The following is a 15,171-nucleotide window of genomic DNA, read 5'->3' as shown; positions in this document are numbered from 1 at the left end:
TCTTACCTTGGTAACATTCTAATTTATATTGTCTATTGTATGACAGTCTTACCTTGGTACAGTTTATATTGGTACACTGTCTTACTTAACACTGATTTATATGCCTATGTACGACTGTCTTACCTTGGTAACATTCTGATTTATATTGTCTATGTATGACTGTCTTACCTTGGTAACATTCTGATTTATATTGTCTATGTATGACTGTCTTACCTTGGTAACATTCTGATTTATATTGTCTATGTATGACTGTCTTACCTTGGTAACATTCTGATTTATATTGTCTATGTATGACTGTCTTACCTTGGTAACACTCTGATTTATATTGCCTATGTATGTACGACTGTCTTACCTTGGTAACATTCTGATTTATATTGTCTATGTATGACTGTCTTACCTTGGTAACATTCTGATTTATATTGCCTATGTATGACTGTCTTACCTTGGTAACATTCTGATTTATATTGCCTATGTATGACTGTCTTACCTTGGTAACATTCTGAATTTATATTGCCTATGTATGACTGTCTTACCTTGGTAACATTCTGATTTATATTGCCTATGTATGACTGTCTTACCTTGGTAACACTGATTTATATTGCCTATGTATGACTGTCTTACCTTGGTAACACTGATTTATATTGTCTATGTATGACTGTCTTACCTTGGTAACATTCTGATTTATATTGTCTATGTACGACTGTCTTACCTTGGTAACATTCTAATTTATATTGCCTATGTACGACTGTCTTACCTTGGTAACATTCTGATTTATATTGCCTATGTATGACTGTCTTACCTTGGTAACACTGATTTATATTGTCTATGTACGACTGTCTTACCTTGGTAACATTCTGATTTATATTGCCTATGTACGACTGTCTTACCATGGTAACATTCTGATTTATATTGTCTATGTACGACTTTCTTACCTTGCTAACATTCTAATTTATATTGCCTATGTATGACTGTCTTACCTTGGTAACATTCTAATTTATATTGTCTATGTATGACTGTCTTACCATGGTAACATTCTAATTTATATTGTCTATGTATGACTGTCTTACCTTTGTAACATTCTAATTTATATTGTCTATGTATGACTGTCTTTCCTTGGTAACATTCTGATTTATATTGCCTATGTTTGACAGTCTTACCTTGGTAACACTGATTTATATTGCCTATGTACGACTGTCTTACCTTGGTAACATTCTGATTTATATTGCCTATGTACGACTGTCTTACCATGGTAACATTCTGATTTATATTGTCTATGTATGACTGTCTTACCTTCTTAACATTCTGATTTATATTGTCTATGTATGACTGTCTTACCTTGGTAACACTCTGATTTATATTGCCTATGTATGACTGTCTTACCTTGGTAACATTCTAATTTATATTGTCTATGTATGACTGTCTTACCTTGGTAACATTCTAATTTATATTGCCTATGTATGACTGTCTTACCTTGGTAACATTCTGATTTATATTGTCTATGTATGACTGTCTTACCTTGGTAACATTCTGATTTATATTGCCTATGTATGACTGTCTTACCTTGGTAACACTGATTTATATTGCCTATGTACGACTGTCTTACCATGGTAACATTCTGATTTATATTGTCTATGTATGACTGTCTTACCTTGGTAACATTCTGATTTATATTGCCTATGTATACTTCAATTTTCTCTCCAAAGGCTGAAAAAACAAGATAGCATCATTTACTTATATTACTTATATTACACGGTATTTCTATCTGATTTCAGCAAGTTTGTTATACATGCATATAACATTTCTTTGCAGATTAAGGTTGTTCAGGAAAAACAATTATTATCTATTTGTAATTAGTTATATTTGAAATATTAATATAGATGTTTTATATACAGAATATAAATCAAGAAAACACTCTTCTTTCTTACAGTTAGATTCACATAGGATTCACAAACGACTTATAGATGTATACTGATCATACCAACAGTCTACCGAATTAGGTTGTAGACCACAAATACTGATAACTGCCATCTTGTTTTTGCAATGCCTTGTTTCAGAGCCAAATGCTCTATTAGTGATAAAGAAACATATCATACAAATGAAGTTTCAGAAACATTTTGAGAAATCGCGACAACAACAAATTATTTATAATTTGTCAATAGTTCATCATCTAATCATGGTTGTCGAAAAATTACTTAGTGCAAAGGATTGTTATTCAATGACTTAACTAAATTCATTTCTAATTATTAAGTAAAGTTTACTATACACACATTTTTCTAATTGTCTATTAGCTAGGAGCCTTGACGACAGATGAAAACTATTTCACTATTACCATCAATTTGAGGTAGTAAGGAAGTGTGTTTGTTATAAACTTTTACTGTAACTAAGCTTATTGTCAGTCAACATGGGAACAGATAACTTAAAGATAGAAAACTTACCAGTAGAAATTGGTGCATTAGTAAGCCAGTAGCTTACCAGTAGAAAGTGTTGCTTTAGTAAGAAAATTTATCAGTAGAAATAGGAGTGTTAGTAAGAAAAATTACCAGTAGAAATAGGTGCTTTAGTACTGGACGATCTTTTCTGAACCAGTGTGTCCTGTGCATCTCCCGACTCTCTAGGAGCAGGTTTACTGTTGGCATTCCTGGGTCTCCTCTCGTCTGCGATTCTCATCTCAATACGATGTTGATACTGATTTAGGCACTTTATTGCACCAGACCTTTCCTCAAATCGGATGAATATCAAGCTGTAAATGAGAGCAATACCAATTGAGCATTTTGTTTGTGTGTGAACCTCATATTACGACCTGTAGTAATAAAATCACATCACAGTCAAGTTCTGTGGAGGAGCAATATTATGATTTATTTGAAGTTGTAAATTCCATTCACTGATTAACAAGACATCCCAGGGGGATTTTGGCGTCCACTCAAGAATGATCTACGTCTGACAATGGAAAGCGGGATCTTTTCTCTGCTTTTCAAACTTTTTCAAACAGATTACATACAAAATATGAGACAGATAGCTTCAATACTGCAGCCATCTTGTTGACCGATTGGTGCCAAAATGCAATATGCACAACTAGGGCCTTAGGGGAACCTACATGTGAAATTTGAGAATGATCCTTCAGTACTTTCTGAGAAATAGTGATAACAAACTTTAACTATCAAATTCCAAGATGGTTCCCAGCGGCCATCGTGTTGACCGATTGGTCCTTAAATGCAATATATGCATAACTAGGGCCCAAGGGGAACCTACATATGAAATTTGAGGAAAAAATACCTTCAGCACTTTCTGAGAAATAGCAATAACGAGAACTGTTAACGGACGGATGGACGGAAGTAGTTTTGTCATATTATCGATTGTGTAGCAAGGAAGTACATATGTTTTATTGTATTTATCAGTCACCTTACTGTGTTTGTACCTTTGAGGACCTGGAGTGAACTTTCTGTGATGCCACATCATCTTTTCTGAAATCTATACCTACAGTACTGTACCTGCAAGGGCATATAACTCTGTAATATGCAAATACAGAACACATACCCAGTAGTTACGCATGTCACCAAGTAATTTGACATTACATATTGACATGCTGAATGAAGGATGTAACCTCACATACAACCCTGTGATTAAACTGACTTACCCAGGGATCATGTGTACTTCGCCTATTGTACATCCCTGCTGTGATTAAACTGACTTACCCAGGGATCATGTGTACTTCGCCTATTGTACATCCCTGCTGTGATTGAACTGACTTACCCAGGGATCATGTGTACTTCGCCTATATATCCTGACTTACCCAGGGATCATGTGTACTTCGCCTATTGTACATCCCTGCTGTGATTAAACTGACTTACCCAGGGATCATGTGTACTTCGCCTATTGTACATCCCTGCTGTGATTGAACTGACTTACCCAGGGATCATGTGTACTTCGCCTATATATCCTGACTTACCCAGGGATCATGTGTACTTCGCCTATTGTACACCCCTGCTGTGATTAAACTGACTTACCCAGGGATCATGTGTACTTCGCCTATTGTACATCCCTGCTGTGATTAAACTGACTTACCCAGGGATCATGTGTACTTCGCCTATTGTACATCCCTGCTGTGATTAAACTGACTTACCCAGGGATCATGTGTACTTCGCCTATTGTACATCCCTGCTGTGATTAAACTGACTTACCCAGGGATCATGTGTACTTCGCCTATTGTACATCCCTGCTGTGATTAAACTGACTTACCCAGGGATCATGTGTACTTCGCCTATATCTCCTGACTTACCCAGGGATCATGTGTACTTCGCCTACTGTACACCCCTGCTGTGATTCAACTGACTTACCCAGGGATCATGTGTACTTCGCCTATTGTACATCCTGCTGTGATTAAACTGACTTACCCAGGGTCATGTGTACTTCGCCTATTGTACACCCCTGCTGTGATTAAACTGACTTACCCAGGGATCATTGTGTACTTCGCCTATTGTACATCCCTGCTGTGATTAAACTGACTTACCCAGAGTCATGTGTACTTCACCTATTGTACACCCTGCTGTGATTAAACTGACTTACCCAGGGATCATGTGTACTTGGCCTATTGTACATCCCTGCTGTGATTAAACTGACTTACCAGAGTCATGTGTACTTCACCTATTGTACATCCCTGCTGTGATTAAACTGACTTACCCAGGGATCATGTGTACTTCGCGTATTGTACACCCCTGCTGTGATTAAACTGACTTACCCAGGGATCATGTGTACTTCGCCTATTGTACACCCCTGCTGTGATTCAACTGACTTACCCAGGGATCATGTGTACTTCGCCTACTGTACACCCCTGCTGTGATTCAACTGACTTACCCAGGGATCATGTGTACTTCGCCTATTGTACACCCCTGCTGTGATTAAACTGACTTACCCAGGGATCATGTGTACTTCGCCTATTGTACACCCCTGCTGTGATTAAACTGACTTACCCAGGGATCATGTGTACTTCGCCTATTGTACATCCCTGCTGTGATTAAACTGACTTACCCAGAGTCATGTGTACTTCGCCTATTGTACACCCCTGCTGTGATTAAACTGACTTACCCAGGGATCATGTGTACTTCGCCTATTGTACATCCCTGCTGTGATTAAACTGACTTACCCAGGGATCATGTGTACTTCGCCTATTGTACACCCCTGCTGTGATTAAACTGACTTACCCAGAGTCATGTGTACTTCGCCTATTGTACACCCCTGCTGTGATTAAACTGACTTACCCAGAGTCATGTGTACTTCGCCTATTGTACACCCCTGCTGTGATTAAACTGACTTACCCAGGGATCATGTGTACTTTGCCTATTGTACACCCCTGCTGTGATTAAACTGACTTACCCAGGGATCATGTGTACTTCGCCTATTGTACACCCCTGCTGTGATTAAACTGACTTACCCAGGGATCATGTGTACTTCGCCTATTGTACACCCCTGCTGTGATTAAACTGACTTACCCAGGGATCATGTGTACTTCGCCTATTGTACACCCCTGCTGTGATTCAACTGACTTACCCAGGGATCATGTGTACTTCGCCTATTGTACACCCCTGCTGTGATTCAACTGACTTACCCAGGGATCATGTGTACTTCGCCTATTGTACATCCCTGCTGTGATTAAACTGACTTACCCAGGGATCATGTGTACTTCGCCTATTGTACATCCCTGCTGTGATTAAACTGACTTACCCAGGGATCGTGTGTACTTCGCCTATTGTACACCCCTGCTGTGATTAAACTGACTTACCCAGGGATCATGTGTACTTCGCCTATTGTACATCCCTGCTGTGATTAAACTGACTTACTCAGGGATCATGTGTACTTCGCCTATTGTACACCCCTGCTGTGATTAAACTGACTTACCCAGGGATCATGTGTACTTCACCTACTGTACATCCCTGCTGTGATTCAACTGACTTACCCAGGGATCATGTGTACTTCGCCTACTGTACACCCCTGCTGTGATTCAACTGACTTACCCAGGGATCATGTGTACTTCGCCTATTGTACACCCCTGCTGTGATTAAACTGACTTACCCAGGGATCATGTGTACTTCGCCTATTGTACACCCCTGCTGTGATTAAACTGACTTACCCAGGGATCATGTGTACTTCGCCTATTGTACACCCCTGCTGTGATTAAACTGACTTACCCAGGGAACATGTGTACTTCGCCTATTGTACACCCCTGCTGTGATTAAACTGACTTACCCAGGGATCATGTGTACTTCGCCTATTGTACACCCCTGCTGTGATTGAACTGACTTACCCAGGGATCATGTGTACTTCGCCTATTGTACATCCCTGCTGTGATTGAACTGACTTACCCAGGGATCATGTGTACTTCGCCTATTGTACATCCCTGCTGTGATTAAACTGACTTACCCAGGGATCATGTGTACTTCGCCTACTGTACACCCCTGCTGTGATTAAACTGACTTACCCAGGGATCATGTGTACTTCGCCTATTGTACATCCCTGCTGTGATTCAACTGACTTACCCAGGGATCATGTGTACTTCGCCTATATCTCCTGACTTACCCAGGGATCATGTGTACTTCGCCTACTGTACACCCCTGCTGTGATTCAACTGACTTACCCAGGGATCATGTGTACTTCGCCTATTGTACATCCCTGCTGTGATTAAACTGACTTACCCAGAGTCATGTGTACTTCACCTATTGTACACCCCTGCTGTGATTAAACTGACTTACCCAGGGATCATGTGTACTTGGCCTATTGTACATCCCTGCTGTGATTAAACTGACTTACCCAGAGTCATGTGTACTTCACCTATTGTACATCCCTGCTGTGATTAAACTGACTTACCCAGGGATCATGTGTACTTCGCCTATTGTACATCCCTGCTGTGATTAAACTGACTTACCCAGGGATCATGTGTACTTCGCCTATTGTACACCCCTGCTGTGATTCAACTGACTTACCCAGGGATCATGTGTACTTCGCCTACTGTACACCCCTGCTGTGATTCAACTGACTTACCCAGGGATCATGTGTACTTCGCCTATTGTACACCCCTGCTGTGATTAAACTGACTTACCCAGGGATCATGTGTACTTCGCCTATTGTACACCCCTGCTGTGATTAAACTGACTTACCCAGGGATCATGTGTACTTCGCCTATTGTACATCCCTGCTGTGATTAAACTGACTTACCCAGAGTCATGTGTACTTCGCCTATTGTACATCCCTGCTGTGATTAAACTGACTTACCCAGGGATCATGTGTACTTCGCCTATTGTACATCCCTGCTGTGATTAAACTGACTTACCCAGGGATCATGTGTACTTCGCCTATTGTACATCCCTGCTGTGATTAAACTGACTTACCCAGAGTCATGTGTACTTCGCCTATTGTACACCCCTGCTGTGATTAAACTGACTTACCCAGGGATCATGTGTACTTCGCCTATTGTACACCCCTGCTGTGATTAAACTGACTTACCCAGGGATCATGTGTACTTTGCCTATTGTACACCCCTGCTGTGATTAAACTGACTTACCCAGGGATCATGTGTACTTCGCCTACTGTACACCCCTGCTGTGATTAAACTGACTTACCCAGGGATCATGTGTACTTCGCCTATTGTACACCCCTGCTGTGATTAAACTGACTTACCCAGGGATCATGTGTACTTCGCCTATTGTACACCCCTGCTGTGATTCAACTGACTTACCCAGGGATCATGTGTACTTCGCCTATTGTACACCCCTGCTGTGATTCAACTGACTTACCCAGGGATCATGTGTACTTCGCCTATTGTACATCCCTGCTGTGATTCAACTGACTTACCCAGGGATCATGTGTACTTCGCCTATTGTACATCCCTGCTGTGATTCAACTGACTTACCCAGGGATCGTGTGTACTTCGCCTATTGTACACCCCTGCTGTGATTAAACTGACTTACCCAGGGATCATGTGTACTTCGCCTATTGTACATCCCTGCTGTGATTAAACTGACTTACTCAGGGATCATGTGTACTTCGCCTATTGTACACCCCTGCTGTGATTAAACTGACTTACCCAGGGATCATGTGTACTTCACCTACTGTACATCCCTGCTGTGATTCAACTGACTTACCCAGGGATCATGTGTACTTCGCCTACTGTACACCCCTGCTGTGATTCAACTGACTTACCCAGGGATCATGTGTACTTCGCCTACTGTACACCCCTGCTGTGATTAAACTGACTTACCCAGGGATCATGTGTACTTCGCCTATTGTACACCCCTGCTGTGATTAAACTGACTTACCCAGGGATCATGTGTACTTCGCCTATTGTACACCCCTGCTGTGATTAAACTGACTTACCCAGGGAACATGTGTACTTCGCCTATTGTACACCCCTGCTGTGATTAAACTGACTTACCCAGGGATCATGTGTACTTCGCCTACTGTACACCCCTGCTGTGATTAAACTGACTTACCCAGGGATCATGTGTACTTCGCCTACTGTACACCCCTGCTGTGATTAAACTGACTTACCCAGGGATCATGTGTACTTCGCCTACTGTACACCCCTGCTGTGATTAAACTGACTTACCCAGGGATCATGTGTACTTCGCCTATTGTACACCCCTGCTGTGATTAAACTGACTTACCCAGGGATCATGTGTACTTCGCCTATTGTACACCCCTGCTGTGATTAAACTGACTTACCCAGGGATCATGTGTACTTCGCCTATTGTACATCCCTGCTTTGATTCAACTTACTTACCCAGGGATCATGTGTACTTCGCCTATTGTACATCCCTGCTGTGATTCAACTGACTTACCCAGGGATCATGTGTACTTCGCCTATTGTACATCCCTGCTGTGATTAAACTGACTTACCCAGGAATCATGTGTACTTCGCCTATTGTACATCCCTGCTGTGATTAAACTGACTTACCCAGGGATCATGTGTACTTCGCCTATTGTACACCCCTGCTGTGATTAAACTGACTTACCCAGGGATCATGTGTACTTCGCCTACTGTACACCCCTGCTGTGATTAAACTGACTTACCCAGGGATCATGTGTACTTCGCCTATTGTACATCCCTGCTGTGATTAAACTGACTTACCCAGGGATCATGTGTACTTCGCCTATTGTACACCCCTGCTGTGATTAAACTGACTTACCCAGGGATCATGTGTACTTCGCCTATTGTACACCCCTGCTGTGATTCAACTGACTTACCCAGGGATCATGTGTACTTCGCCTATATCTCCTGACTTACCCAGGGATAATGTGTACTTCGCCTATATATCCTGACTTACCCAGAGTCATGTGTACTTCACCTATTGTACATCCCTGCTGTGATTAAACTGACTTACCCAGAGTCATGTGTACTTCGCCTATTGTACACCCCTGCTGTGATTCAACTGACTTACCCAGGGATCATGTGTACTTCGCCTATTGTACATCTCTGCTGTGATTAAACTGACTTACCCAGAGTCATGTGTACTTCACCTATTGTACACCCCTGCTGTGATTAAACTGACTTACCCAGGGATCGTGTGTACTTCGCCTATATCTCCTGACTTACCCAGGGATCATGTGAACTTCGCCTATATCTCCAAACTCTGAGAACTTCTTCATCACATCCTAATGAACAAAGCATTATCAGTTAAACCAAAATTATCTTACATTTACAAGTCATGTTAATTTTATTCTAAAGACTTGGATCAGTCGAGTTGTGTGCCATCACATTAATCCATTAGTATTCTGATATTGATCATTTTCATATAGGAGTCCAAAGGCAATTTGGGTTTACTCGGCATTTGCCTCGAAAAGCAAATATGAATATCAAAATGAATCTTTTGCTGAGATAGTTAATGATTTTAAAACTAGGGTTCTCACTAAGTTTTTAATAAATGGTTGAAAATTAATAATAGGTGGTTGGGGGCAGCAGGCCCTTTTGGTAGCTAATACTTATTTCTGACAAAAATAGCCGGTTGTAAACAAGGAAATAGACGGCTGTTTTTGCCGGCAACCGGCTTTTAACAAGAACCCTGAAAACCGTATTATAACACAAAACAAGAGGCCCATGGGCCTTAACGGTCACCTGAGTTAGAATATATATTGAAACAAATAATGAAACAAATAATGAAACAAATTAAAGACATATAAACACTGTATGCTGGGCCTTGAAGTTGGTCAGCGATTTATAAATTTGACTTTTTAGTCTATGAAGAGTATTTGCTTCCATCAAACCTGTGAACTTAGAGATATTTTTTGAAATTTTAATCATTTTGACCCTGTTTGGTCCTGCCTCTCTGGTCCCCCAGGGGGTCTTCAGATATAGATGTTAAAATGCTATATCTCAGGCTAATAATTCTAATCAAGTTTGACTAATTTCCTATGAAAATTGGCCAAATAATGTGCAACAAATATGTTTTTCCTATATAAACTAAAGTTAACTTGACCCCTCCCCAGGGGGTAACGTGAGACCCTAAGGTCATATAATTTACAATTTTTATAAAACACCTTAAGACCTTTCCATCTATAATTATTTGATTCTACTATTTCCAGAATTTTAGAAGATTTTTGAAGTTTTAGCTATTTGACCCTTTTTTAGCCCCGCCCCTTTGCCCCCAGGGGGTCGGCCAGGACCAATGTGGATATGATATTAAAATTCTATCTCATGCTAATAATTCTAACCAAATTTGACTCATTTCCTATGAAAATTGAGCAAAAAATGTTCATTAAATGTGTTTTTCCTATATAAACTATAGTAAACTTGACCCCCTCCCATAGGGGAAACATGAGACCCCAGGGTCATCTAATTTACAATTTTTATAAAACAAACTTTAAGACCTTTTCATCTATAAAATGTATTTGATTCTACCATTTCCAAAATTTTAGAAGAATATTTTTAAAATTTTTAGCCTATTTGACCCTTTTTGGCCCCGCCCCTCTGCCCCTAGGGGGTCGGCCTGGACCAATATGGATATGATGTTAAAATGCTATCTCAGGCTAATAATTCTAACCAAGTTTGACTCGTTTCCAATGAAAATTGAGCAAAAAATGCTCATAAATGTGTTTTCCCTGTATAAACTATAGTAAACTTGACCATCTCCCAAGGGGGGAAACATGAGACCCTAGGGTTATATAATTCACAACTTTTGTAAAGGACCTTAAGACCTTTCTATTTATGAAAAGTATTTGATTCTACCATTTCCAGAATTTCAGAAGAAGATTTTTGAAGTTTTAGCCTATTTAACCCCTTTTGACCCCGCCCCTAAGGCCCCTGGGGGTCAGTCATAGAAAATTTGTTAATAGGATTAAATGGCCATCTCATACTGATAATTCTGACAATATTTGACTCATTTCCTATTACAAATGACCAAATAATACTCAAAAATGTGTTTTCCCTATATAAACTATAGTAAACTTTACCCCCTCCCCAGGGGGAAACCTGAGACCCCAGGGTCATATAATTCACAATTTTTGTAGAGGGCCTTGAGACCTTTCTATCTATGAAGAGTATTTGATTCTACCACATCTGTGAGTAGAGAAGAAGATTTTTGAAATTTTACTCAATTTTACCCCTTTTGGCCCCTCCCACAGCCCCCTGAGGGGTGGGGACCATATAATTCACAATTTTGATTGGCCTTATGCCATAGAAGGTTTGTGCAAAATTTCATTGAAATTGCTTCAGCAGTTTTGGAGAAGAAGTCGAAAATGTAAATTGTTTACGGACATACGACGGACGACGCACGACGCACGACGGACGACGGACGACGAGACGACGACGGACAAAAGGCGATTAGAATAGGTCACTTGAGACTTCGTCTCAGGTGACCTAATAATGATAAATCTTTTACTCATGTTTTCACACAAAACGTTACCAATGCAACAGAACTTTGAACTTACATCATTAGTAACAGATTTGGGTTCTTTGTGCCTCGGGTAACACAGACTGTAGAGGCCTTTAGCGTTAGGGTTGAGCTTTCCCAAGTATTCATCATGTCCATTGCTGGTAGGACTCTTCATACCAGATAACACTGAATTACAAGTAATCAAAGTACTGAAAGTACTGAAACACAAAAACTCTTCACACCAGATAACACTGAATTACAAGTAATCAAAGTACTGAAAGTACTGAAACACAAAGACTCTTCATACCAGATAACACTGAATTACATGTAAAAACTCAGCTATTTACACTTTATTATTATCAACAAATAAGTAACCTTTTTCCTGTTATAATTCATTTCATTAGTATATGATGAACTCCATACCATAACAGTTGATTATTGGTTATGTGCCTCCAAAAAGACATCTCCTACCACTCTTGATTCCAATTGGTTAGATATGGTTTTCGGCTACTTTTCATAGCACATTTCTTTTAATTGCATAAATGATAACAGCTTGTAGTTGTTTTTTAAATATTTCAAACAACCGAATATTGGCCACTTTTATTAGTTTAACTTCCTATTAACAGCCAGGGTCATGTAAGGATGTGCCAGATTTGTTGGTGGAAGAAAGCCGGAGTATCCAGAGAAAAACCACTGACCAACGATAAGTACTGCCCCACATGAGATTCATACTCGAGTTTGATAATCATGATAAATAATTGTCACTTGTATGACAAACTTGTAGTAATTACCATTAGCTATGACAGACTTGTAGTAATTACCGTTAGCTATGACAGACTTGTAGTAATTACTGTTAGCTATGACAGACTTGTAGTATTTACCGTTAGCTATGACAGGCTTGTAGTATTTACCGTTAGCTATGACAGACTTGTAGTAATTACCGTTAGCTATGACAGACTTGTAGTAATTACCATTAGCTATGACAGACTTGTAGTAATTACCGTTAGCTATGACAGACTTGTAGTATTTACCGTTAGCTATGACAGACTTGTAGTATTTACTGTTAGCTATGACAGACTTGTAGTAATTACCATTAGCTATGACAGATTTGTAGTAATTACCATTAGCTATGACAGATTTGTAGTAATTACCGTTAGCTATGACAGACTTGTAGTATTTACCGTTAGCTATGACAGACTTGAAGTAATTACCATTAGCTATGACAGACTTGTAGTATTTACCATTAGCTATGACAGATTTGTAGTAATTACCATTAGCTGGATCAGCTGATCCTCCTCCACCTCCTCGCTCGGCCTTCTTGGCAGATACACCCATATACATGTTGGGATCACCTTTCCCATACATCTTGTAGGCCATGGCATTATCATCAAACTCCAATCTGGAAAATCATATGGATGAAATATAAACTTTATTACCGTTATTACCATGCCGAGGCTTTGTTTACTCTATACCCAATCCAAAATGGCAACACACCGATTCCTATAATTGCAATTATCAATTTTTGATCAGGCATGGCTTTAATGGGATCTTTTATTGCAATTATAGGAATCTGTGTACTGCAAAATTAAATCTATGCGAATAGATTCGGTTTACATAACCGTACAGTACATAGACCCGTGAATTTAAAGCGTTCTATGCTGATATTTTTATGCAATCCTTTGGATTCTCAATGTCATATATATAATCTTCGCGTGGATAAGAGATTAAACCAAGATACTTTACCTCACAACATCAGGCATGGCTTTGATGAAATCTGTCATTGTTTCGAAGCCCAAATTTTTGTACTTTAATGGAATCTGTAGTAGACTTTTGTAGTCCCTGCTAAACTCACTAACCAGCACCCCTCCGACCTTGGACAGTAGGACAGACCGGACATTCTTCTTTACATCAGATGGTACTTCCATGGCAGTGGCTCGATTAAAATCTGAAAAGGGAAATAATCTATGAACTGTATAGGAACCATTGATTTCCCTGCTGAAAATAAAACATTATCTATATCTGTACAATTAAAATAGCTCACTAAAGTTCTTCCAGTGTTGGGGAGTGAGCACTAAACAAGAGGCCCAGAGGGCCTGTATGGCTCACCTGGTTTGTAATGCCAAATAATTTTCTGAATACAGGTTCATTGTTTCTTTTCTGAAGGAATTTTAATATTAACCTCTAAATCCCCTATTGGGCCCCACCCCTCCTGCCCCCTGGGGGTCAGAGCCAAAATTTATACAAGTTCTGTTCCCCTTCCACAAAGGATGTTTCTGGCCAAATTTGGTTACAATCCATGCAGAACTCTATGAGGAGTAGCGATTTAAAGGATTTACCTCTATTTCCCCTATTGGGCCCCACCTCTCCTACCCCCAGGGGATCAGAGCCAAAATTTATACAAGTTCTGTTCCTCTTCCCCCAAGGATGTTTGTGGCCAAATTTGGTTACAATCCATGCAGAACTCTAGGACAAGTAGCGATTGATAGAATTTACCTCTATTTCCCCTATTGGGCCCCGCCCCTCCTGCCCCCTGAGGGTCAGAGCCAAAATTTATACAAGTTCTGTTCTCCTACCACCAAGGATGTTTGTGGCCAAATCTAGTTACAATCCATACAAAACTCTAGGACAATTAAGTAGCAATTTATAGAATTTACCTATAATTCCCCTATTGGGCCCCGCCCCTCCTGCCCCGGGGACCAGAGCCAAAATTTATACAAACTCAGTTCTTATTCTCTCAAGGATATTTCTGGCCAAATTTGGTTACATTCCATGCAGAACTCTATGACTAGTAGCAAATTAAAGGATTTACCTCTATTTCCCCTATTGGGCCCCACCCCTCCAGCCCCCGGGGGGGCCAGAGCCAAAATTTTATACAAGTTCTGTTCCCCTTCCCCCAAGGATGTTTGTGGCCAAATTTGGTTACAATCCATGTAAAACTCTATGACAAGTAGCGATTTAAAGGATTTACCTCTATTTCCCCTATTGGGCCCCGCCCCTCCTGCCCCCGGGGGGTCAGAGCCAAAATTTATACAAGTTCTGTTCCCCTTCCCCCAAGGATGTTTGTGGCAAAATTTAGTTACAATCCATGTAGAACTCTATGACAAGTAGCGATTTAAAGGATTTACCTCTATTTCCCCTATTGGGCCCCGCCCCTCCTTCCCCGGGGGGTCAGAGCCAAAATTTATACAAGTTCTGTTCCCCTTCCCCCAAGGATGTTTGTGGCCAAATTTGGTTACATTCCATTCAGAACTCTATGACTAGTAGCGATTAAAGGATTTACCTATATTTCCCCTATTGGGCCCCGCCCCTCCTG

At 40.3% G+C, this 15,171-nt stretch overlaps 1 protein-coding gene across 2 annotated transcripts in view; it reads right to left on the bottom strand.

Moving 5' to 3' along the window:
• Positions 1-15,171, bottom strand: part of LOC138332915 (uncharacterized) — a 67,101-nt gene that overhangs the window by 37,589 nt on the left and 14,341 nt on the right. For both annotated transcript variants that reach the window (XM_069280942.1, XM_069280941.1), the window contains exons 2-7: positions 13,602-13,803; positions 13,130-13,257; positions 11,914-12,044; positions 9,584-9,642; positions 2,541-2,740; positions 1,649-1,704 (exon numbers count right to left, since the gene is read on the bottom strand). In XM_069280942.1, the coding sequence (XP_069137043.1) occupies positions 1,649-1,704; positions 2,541-2,740; positions 9,584-9,642; positions 11,914-12,044; positions 13,130-13,257; positions 13,602-13,783 (756 nt within the window). In that variant the 5' untranslated portion in view covers positions 13,784-13,803. The remainder of the gene's footprint in view (positions 1-1,648; positions 1,705-2,540; positions 2,741-9,583; positions 9,643-11,913; positions 12,045-13,129; positions 13,258-13,601; positions 13,804-15,171) is intronic.

The sequence above is a fragment of the Argopecten irradians genome, chromosome 10, assembly GCF_041381155.1.
Source record: "Argopecten irradians isolate NY chromosome 10, Ai_NY, whole genome shotgun sequence".
NCBI classification, from domain to species: Eukaryota; Metazoa; Mollusca; class Bivalvia; order Pectinida; family Pectinidae; genus Argopecten; species Argopecten irradians.
This window is presented reverse-complemented; position numbering and strand designations above follow the sequence as displayed.